Source organism: Belonocnema kinseyi, chromosome 8 (genome assembly GCF_010883055.1).
Source record: "Belonocnema kinseyi isolate 2016_QV_RU_SX_M_011 chromosome 8, B_treatae_v1, whole genome shotgun sequence".
Lineage (NCBI taxonomy): Eukaryota > Metazoa > Arthropoda > Insecta > Hymenoptera > Cynipidae > Belonocnema > Belonocnema kinseyi.
Window position 1 is genome coordinate 33,813,704 of NC_046664.1, and position 10,020 is coordinate 33,823,723.

General features: G+C 27.0%; 2 protein-coding genes across 2 annotated transcripts in view; one reads left to right on the plus strand and one right to left on the minus strand.

Annotated features, from left to right (window-relative positions):
* LOC117179060 (protogenin B-like) overlaps nucleotides 1–4,934 on the minus strand; it is a 63,648-nt gene extending 58,714 nt beyond the window's left edge. Inside the window, exon 1 of the mRNA XM_033370697.1 lies at nucleotides 4,600–4,934. Coding sequence (XP_033226588.1) covers nucleotides 4,600–4,666 — 67 coding nt within the window. The 5' untranslated portion in view covers nucleotides 4,667–4,934. The remainder of the gene's footprint in view (nucleotides 1–4,599) is intronic.
* Nucleotides 4,935–6,895: 1,961 nt separating this feature from the next.
* LOC117177925 (isoleucine--tRNA ligase, cytoplasmic) overlaps nucleotides 6,896–10,020 on the plus strand; it is a 17,392-nt gene continuing 14,267 nt past the window's right edge. The window contains exon 1 of the mRNA XM_033369038.1: nucleotides 6,896–7,187. Within this exon, the coding sequence (XP_033224929.1) occupies nucleotides 6,979–7,187 (209 nt within the window). The 5' untranslated portion in view covers nucleotides 6,896–6,978. The remainder of the gene's footprint in view (nucleotides 7,188–10,020) is intronic.

The following is a 10,020-nucleotide window of genomic DNA, read 5'->3' on the forward strand; positions in this document are numbered from 1 at the left end:
GTTTGGAATTCATCTCGTTTGGTTAAAAATTGTACTATTTGTTTAAAAAATAAATTATTTTGTAAAAGACACAACAATGTTGTAAAAAATTCCTTTTTTTATTAAAGATTCATCTTTGTGTTGACAAATCGTTTCTTTCAGTGTCGTTGTTGAAAATTGAAGTTATTAACTAATTTTTTCATTTTTTGTTGAAAACTTAGCTTTTCTAATTAGAAATTCAACTACTTGGTTGAGAATTTATATTTCTAGTTAAAAATTCAACTATTTATTTGAAAGTTGATCACTTTTGTAGACATTTTAAAATATTTATTTTACTTAAAAATTCATCTCTTTGGTTGAAAATTTAACTAATTCGTTGAAAATTCGTAATTTTTGTTGAATTCCGTTTTTCGTAATTATTTCATATTTTTAGTTCAACATTCAACTATTGGTTTGAAAATTGAACTACTTTGTAAACAATCTTTTTTGAAAAACTTATTTTGTTCAAAATATGGCAGAAAATTAATCTTTTATGTAGAGAAAATCTATCTATTTTGGCGAAGGATTTGTTGAAAATTCGTCTTTTTGGTTAACAGGGTGGCCGCTTTAATCGTAGAAATAAATTCCCGGTCATTTCCCGGTTCGCAAAGATTTTTCACAGGTAATAAAATTAAAAAATTAAAACTCTAAAGCTGAACCTTTTTCTATTTGAAATAATAAAAAATAAACTACAAATTAAAACACTCAAAATGGAACTGTTCAATTTTGAACTTTTAAAATTAAAGTTTAAAAGTTTTTTATTCGAAATTGTTGTATTTAAATGCTCAATAATTTACACGTATAAAATACTAACACTGTTCAATTTCACAATTTTAAATTAAAATATTAATAAATTAACAAATCAAATTAAAATCTAAGGCTGCCAAATTTAGAATGTTTAACTTTTATAAACTATACAGTTCAAAGATTCAGATTCAGTTCGAAAACTATAAATCCACGTTATCATTTTCAAAACTCTGAATTAAAAAATCTATCAATGAACTTTAACATTTTCAAAATTATAATAATTTAATGAATTTTTAGCTAGAAACGTTGAACATTGAAATATTCAAGGATTCAAGTCTTTTAACCGAATATTTCTTAAATTAGAAGCTATATTATTTTCATTTTAAACAGTTTAATTATCCTTCAAAAGATTCAAAATTTTATTTCAAAATCTTGAGAAATCTAGAAGTTACATTTTTTTCAAATTTACAATTATTTTTAACATTTTTCCAGGACTACTTAATAACTTTTAAACTGAATTGAATTTTGCCTACGATTTTTAGGAGACACTGCAGATTTAAAAAAATTTCCTTAAAATTTGGATTTATAAATAACAATTAAATAATTATTATTAGTAGAAGAAATTTGAGCAATGTTAAGAAATATTTAGATGCTTTGAAAATGTTTAAAATTAATTTAAAACAAAATGTAGATTTTTGCAGATTTCAAACAACAAATTTAGAATCTTTTTAAGAATTCGAAAGAAAAAAAAACACTTTCTGCGGATGCCTAGAAAACCTTTTTACCATTTTTAAGAGCATTTTCGTCTTTGAAGTATAATATTTTTAATTATTCTAAAATGATTACCAACGGGTACGGTACTGGCTGGTAAAAAAAATTGGCAATTTATTTTATGGACGGTTCATTTTCTTTTGTGACATGTAACAAATTTTATTTTATTTTAAGACAGTATGAATAATATGACATAACATGAATGCAATTTTAAGTAAGTTCGATTTAAACTGATTTGTTTCAAACTGAAAGCCTTTAATGATAATATTTCAGAATAAATTTAAAATTCGAACGTTATAATTTTAGCTGCTTTATTTTACTGAATGTTTAATTTGCAAGTTAATTTTTTTAATTTTCATGTATAGACAAGAATTGAAGTCCTGATTTCAAACGACATGAAATATAAATAATTTGACTTTTAATTAAAAAAGTGTTTATAGTTTTGAACGAAACTAAAGATCGTCTAATTTTTAATCTTTCTAAGGCAAAATTGTTTCAAAATGATATATTTTTCAAAAAATTTAGAAAGTGATAACCTAAACGATAAGAATGATATCGCGGATTTATATTTTTAACCAGAAATAAACTTTGAACGGTTTAATTTATAAAATGTTTGAATTTTATAGTTTAACGGATATTCGAATTCTGATTTGATTAATTTATATGAAAACATTTTCTACTTAAAGTTAAAATTTTCTACTTTTGATTAATCACCATCGCATCTTTTTTGTAATCCGAAAATAAATCGGGTAATTATAAGGAATTTTTTAAAAGTTTTTTTTATTTTTTATAAGTAACAAACTTATCGATAAAAAAATAGCAGAATTTTTTTAAATTTCATTCTGGCATTAGTAATACACAGAAAATAAAAGCGTCTAATTTAAATTTATTTTCACGGATTTCCCGGGATTTGGGCACAAATTTCCAAAATTTGCTTGTATTTTTCAAGGTACATACAAATAAAAATTCGAATTTTAATATAACATATACTTTATTTAAATATGAGTCAGCATTTTTTTATTTAATAGGTTGAAAGCTATCGAAATTATTTATGAAATGAGCCAGGATGAAGTCATTGTGTCAAATTTTTAAGAAAATATTGCAAAATTAGTTCAAATTTCAATGTTTTTCTTAAAATGTAAATAAAATATAAGATGATAAACATTTTCAAAGTATTTTTTTTGTCGAATGAAATATTTTTGTAAAATAGAAATAAGTAAACATGAGATTTTTATCAAATTTATTTACAATATATAGCTGACAGCCAAAATGTTGAAGCCCCAACTACTTTCCACATATTATATCAAAACAGAATCTCGTAAATTTTTTAATTTAAATTTTTACAATCTATTTAAGAAAAAAATTATATCATAATTAACATATAAAGAAGTTAACCAATCATCGAAAAACGAAAGATACTAAATAAAATTCCCAGAGTTTCCCTCATTAAAGCTGGAAAATTTCAAATAATAATTCAAAAATTAATTTTTATTTACAAAAGGGTTCAGAAATGAACAATAAATTTGTTTACTGCTTGTGTTTAATATTTATAGGTTTCAATTAAAAACTGAAACATTACCAATATATGAAAATTAATGAATACTTCAAAAATATATTGGAATTTTTCGAAAACAATTTCAATTTCGCAAAATTTTTCAAATTTTCGTAAAAATATTGTTGGAAATGGATTCAATTAGTTCAAAGTCTTGTTAAATCTATCAAAATGTTCGGAAATATTTTTAAATGCCTTGAATAATATTGAGGAAACTTGGAATTATATTAAATCCCTTAAAATCATTTAAAATCTTATAGAGTTTATTAAATAGTAGAAATCATGGTGAATAAAATAAATATATTAATAAAAGTACTGTCAACAAAATGAGAAAAAAATCGAATTATTAAAGTTTTTGAACATAACAATTAGAGTAAAAAAATGTATAAATTAAAATAAAAATTCGTGGCTTGAAAATTAAATTTCCATGCATACAAAATCGCTAACTCGAATGTTCCAAATTAGAAAAAAAATTCAAAAATGAACATTTCTACTCATAAAGGATTGAAAAATAAATTCAATTTTTAATTTTTTGTGTTTCAAGTTTATATAATTTAATTACGAACTGAAATATTAAAAATATATAAAAATGTATGAATACTTAAGAAATATATTGCAATTTATCGAAAAATATTAAATTTTTCAAATTTTCGTAAAAATATTTTGGGAAATATATAGGATTAGTTCAGTAATTTAAAATCTATTGCAATTTTCGGAAATAATTCAACATGCCTGGAATAACATATTACATCCCTCAAAATTATCTAAAATAATTTTAAATTCTATCGAGTTTATTAAACAATATACATCATGGTAAATAAAAAAAAAAACAGTACAACTAAAGTTAATGCTAATTATTCCGAACAATTTGATTTCAGGGTTTCACAGATTCAGCTAATTTTTCGAACACAGGAGCGATTCATTCGGAATAAACCACCTGTGAAAACCATTTGCTCCAAAATCGTGCAATTCTAAAATAATCACTAACTGATCTGCGACTGAAAAGCCAGAAAACAATTACTTAAACACTTTCAACTATTCCCTATCAAAAAAAAAAAGAAAATTAAATCGGTTAGAAAATAAAAAATTCAAACTCCAAATGATCAAAATCAATAATAATTCATTCATAAAGGATGAATAGCATGAGCTCTTCCCCGGGAAATGTTCTACTATGCGGTAAAAAAAATCCAAGAACAGGCGAGAAATAATCATAGTGGTGTTTTATTGTTGCAATAGCGGGACTCTCACATTCCTATCGTTGCATTTACTAGAGAATGATCTACTCTGCAGAATAAAGGAATTATTAGCCATGCAAAAAATCTAATCATCGCTAAAATCAAGTGACTATAGTTCATTTTGTATGAATTGCGATTCAGGAAATAGGCGAGATCAGTGATATTTTTTCTATGGTCTATGGGTCGATGATCGTGTAGCCTGTGGCCATTCCACGATACCATGCGACTTTCGCGAGTATAAACAAACGATGTAGATATGAATTTTAGAAGACGCACCTGCACAGCAAACGGGCTTTAGCACTTCCGTAAACAAGATGCTGAGCAAAAGTACTCTCGCCGCCATATATTCGAAATCATTGGCACTGTTTTCACTGACGAATTTTTGCCGAAATACGCCGCGGAAATCTAATACTTTCTTTCGGAAATCGTCGCCGCATGTTCGGCTCTGGGCTGAACTCTTACCACCGCGTTAATTTTATCGCATTTCACATTTCGCGGAAGAATAAATCTCCATCCCGATTTCCGGGTTAGTCACGCGGCTCGAAAACGCGGAATCAACAAGACCGTTACGAGGAGAAAAAGAATGCCGAGAACTTATGTTACCACGCGATTTGCGCATCCATAGACATTGCTGGGCATTGCCATCTTCTCTCCCTCCAACGCAAAATCTCATTATCTCGTCACCTCAGCGCCGCGGTCGTCACAAATTCAAAACTCTGGCATGGAGTATGAAAACTATCGAACGAATAAAGTTCTTAAATTCTCTAGAATTTTAGTTAAATGGTTAAATTAATCTTGATGTTTAACAATTAATCTTTTGGATTGAAAAGTCATTTTTCTGTTGAAAATTTAACTAATTTTTAAAAATTCCTTTCTTTTTATCTTGTTAGAAAATTCATCTTTTTGGTTCAAAATTCCTTTTTTTTGTTTTTGAAAATTTAAGTATCTCGTTCAAACCTCCTTTGTTTAGGTACATAATTGTTTTTTAAACTAAAAGTTGAACGACGTATTTCATTTTTTTCATAAAATTTTCTTTAGTTACAAATTCATTTCTTTCAAATAAAATTGAGCTATTTTATTGACATTTTTTTAAAATAATTTTTAAACCTAAAAATTAAGTATTTCATTTAAAATACATATTTTTGGTTGAAATTCAACTGTTTTCTATTTTTGATTAAAAATATTTTCGTTTTTAGTTTAAAATTCACTTCTTTTGTTTCAAATTGTATATACTGTTGGAAATTCATTTTTTATCTGAAAGTTTCACTATTCCATTTTTGGTTAAAAATTTTTTTTTAGTTTGAAATTTATCAATTTTGTTGAAAATTTTTTTTCTCTTAGTAGAAAATTTACACGTACTTAAAAATTATGTAGTGTAGACAACAATGTTATGTTCGTAAAATTCAGAACTACGTATGAAAAGGTAACAAGTAATTAAAATATTAAATTTTTTCTCTTCAAACTTTCCCATACGTTAACTTAAGAATTTTTACACCCCGAACTTGTTTTCATAACAATTTATTATTTATTAAATTTAAATTTTCGCATAACTCGGACCCTAACCAACGGACCGCGCACTAATATTGCCTAATACAAAACCTGAAACACCTAATCAAGTGCGCGAAGCCGTGAACGTGAAGAAAAAGGAGTTATAGCGCGGGAAATTGAGTAAAAATAAAAGCACACATAACAAAGCAATAAAATTAAGATACTTAAATAATTCCTCTGATTTAAAACTTTATATAACTCCAAAATAGTACAGAACTATTAATTTAAGCTAAAAAGTAAAATTATTAGATTAATAGCAGATAACGTCAATTGTTTCGTGAGTTTTGTGTTACTTAAATTTCAAATTTTCTTCCATTTAAGTAGGGACCCTGTCGTCAGGGTTCTACGCTTAAGAGTGTGAATCCAAGATGTCTGCACGCTGAGGGTCAAACAATAATATCGACTGCATAGGACAAAACTTTGTTTTTTAAATAACTTGAATACAATTATTTTTTACAACAAGGGTAGAAGGGTATAACTTTTCACGAACATCATCGATTTTTAATTATTCATTAAATTGATATTTCATATAGCCATAGGGTTTTAATCTAGGTTCTCAACCAATCAGTTTTGCCATAAATAACCAACAAGGTAAATAGGAATGAATCCTAATTAAAATATTAATTGCACGATTATACAAAATCCATGGTCCGCGTATTTCACCTGTGGATATTAGTTGTGCTTATATTTCCAAATATGTTGAATTAAATAATAAAATCGATAAAAGAAATGATCATTTCCATTATTTAAGTAAACAGCTTTTCAAAAATAGAACATAATATCCACATACACTTCTTCTGTCGAAAAATTATATTTTTTCCAAATTATTAAAAAAATTAAGTTTTGTCCCATATAATTGTTATTATTGTTTGGCCCTCGCCGTGCAGACATCTTGGATTTTTCCCACCAAACCTGAAATACCATAGATTTCTGTTCTCAGCGCTATCTCGCGGAAAATGTTTAAATTAGGAACTACCTGCAATATTCTATTGTTTTTATTTCTCTTTTCTTTCGAGTTGTTCAGGGGCTACACGTGCAAGTTACGTCAGTGTAGCAGCCGGTGTTGAATTTTTTTAATCAAAAATTGTGAACTGGCGCGTGTGAAAAATGGGTGAGAAGTTACCAGATACAATTAATTTTTCTAAGGAAGAGGAAACTTTGCTAGAATTATGGAAAAAGTTGGACGTTTTCCAAAAGTGCCTGCAACAGTCAAAAGGCAAGCCAAGATTCTCATTTTATGATGGACCACCTTTTGCAACTGGTCTTCCTCATTATGGACACATCCTGGCAGGAACAATAAAAGATATTGTCACGAGGTAAGTAAAAAATAATTCATTTTTAATATGCAGTTGTAACCTCCTTCAAATAACTATTTTTAGAGCACGTGTCACAAAATATTGTACGCTGCCAAGCATTTTGCTGCTTCATTTCCTTTTTTTATCGAATTTCAAGTGTAATGTTGAAATTTTGGAGTTTCGAGGTACTAATTTTTTTTATTTTTCAAACTCATAAGTGTCTCAGCGTTGAAGTTTTTAAATTCGAAAGTGGTCTAACCTCAAAGTGATCGTCTTTCAAAAGTGTCAAAAACAAAAAATTCGAGACCGTTGACCTTCGAATTTCAAATGTATATGTAAGCATATTATAGAAAAAAAACCTTAGGAATTAAATACTGCTATCAGTTAGTATTCTGCAAATTTCTATATTTTACATTATGTAAACACTTTATTTATAAGTTCTAATATTTAAAATATGCGGGAAATGACAGGGAATTTAATGAGATTGAGAAATGACAGTGAATTAATTTTTTTATCGGGAATTTTACAAATTTTTAGATAAAAAAATCTGTCCAAATTTGATTTTAACAGTTTCCAAAAATAATCAGATGAATTTTTATTTTTTTAAAGTATATTATCATTCAGTTTACAATGCGTAATTCCAAAATCTTTCGATTACAAATTTCCATTTTCGATTTTTATTTGTAGATCTATATTTTTCGTTTAAAAAATTTAAAAATGCAGTTTTAAAGATTTCAAAAATTATTAGCCTTTTAAATCTGAAATTGTTGATCAAAAATCCTTTTGAGTTAATCAAATATGAATATAAATTAAAATTATTTTTAAAAGTGAACTATACATTAAGGATTAAAAAGTGAATAATAATTGATTTTACAAGACGAATCGGAATCAGTTTACAATTACAAAATTTCCAGATTTTACGTTAAAAATGAAACTGTTTTAATTGAAAAGTCTTAGTACTTAATGAAATGTAAACGCCCGATTGAAACTTTCTAAACTTCTTTCTATTTTAAAATAACTTACAAATAATATATTCGTGATTAAAGGCTTTTGTTAAGTTTAACAAAAAATAGTCTAAAATTTGAATCTTTTACATTATTCAATCACGAAAAATAATTATTGCTTAATATTTAGAATTATTTGATTGTTCATATAAAATCAGTAATTATAAAATAAATATTTTAAACTAAACTTTGAGCATTATAATTTAATTATTCTATTTGCAAAAATTTAATTAACAAGAGAAATTGTTGAATTTTTAGGTATAATAAATATTGAGCACCTATAATTCCTTCGAGTAAGTTGAAGAGATACTTAGAAATTTAAAAATATGTCTGAAATTGTCAAAAATGATTCTGAAACAGTTTAAGGAAAAAATTGTAATTTTGCAGTATTAAAAAAAAAATTAGGCATAATTCGAATCATTTTATAAGCTGTTCAGAAAATCTGAAAAATTTTGAAAAATAATTTAAAGTTACGCAAAATATGGTCAAAACGTCTTTGGCAATACCGATTACTGGAATTCATGACGCACCTCGGGAACTACCGATTGCCGTGATTCCCGGCCTATATTGTAAAATTATACGTTTAATCAGTTTAATTACCTTTTTTTTACGTGTCATACTTGAATCGCCCATTAGGCAGTGTATGTATTAACATTCCCTTAGAATATACCCTGCAGACACTTGCAACTAATAAATGTTTTAAAAGTTTTTTTGCTCCTGTAATTTGTTTGAAAAAGTTTAAAATTTCAAGAATTTAAGGAACACCATTGAGACGCTAAAAACGACGACTAAATAAAGCCCACTTTGGTCGAAAATCGTTTTTTACAGTTACAAGTACTTTAGGTTTTGGCCTATCGATAAATTTGAGAAATATGTAATGAAACCAATTTTATTTTGCCACAAAACGTGCTTAAATTTGAGGTGGCTGCGGAGAAATATGACCACTGTGTAAAGATTTTTTTTCTTCCTTTAATTAAATAAAATAATTGTCAGGATTAATCTCGTATTTTATGTTTTGTGTGATTTTCTATACAAAAAGATCATTTTTAAAGTTTTTAAAGTTTTTTTCTTTAATTTTACTATAACTTTCATAATTTTTCTGGTAAACATACAGAAATTTTCAGTAGGTTTAACCCTTAAACGGCCAAAACGCCACTACCGGTACACTGCTTTTCAACGGCCAATAACTAAGACTATTCGACACTAGAAAAAATTGAGACACATATATTTTTATTGCTTAAGAGCTCCTCCTTCCGACGGTGCCAATGAAATTCCTCAAAAAAATTTCTTATTATCCCAAAATGCAGTTTAAACAAAAAAAAAACGTGATTTTTCGTGCTTTTTTTTGTGAACCATTTTCCAAAGCTTTTCGAGTCAGTAATTAACCTGGAATCTCACTAACGGGTGGAATAAGTGTCTAAAATTTGAGAATCCATGGTTCAAAGATCGATTTTTCGTTTTAGTATTTTCAAAATGGCGTCTTAATGACCAAATTTTTGTGAAAACATTCATGAATTTTTTTACAATAAACGATGCGCTTTTCGGAAAAATCATCAAGAATAAAAAGTTCTTGTAATCAGCCAAGGAATACGCCTGAATTTTTTCGAAGCGTTTTGAGCAAAATTTTGGATTTTGCATATGAACAATTTTTGCAAAATTCAAAATTTTGCTCAAAACGCTCCGGAAAAATTCAGGCGTATTCCTCAGCTGATTACTAGAACTTTTTATTCTTGACAAATTTTCCGAACAGCGCATAGTTTTTCAGTAAAAAATTTTCATAGTTCTAAGCATCGTGTAAGAGTAAAATGATTCACGAATATCTATCGTCCGTCTGCCGCAAACAAAGTTTA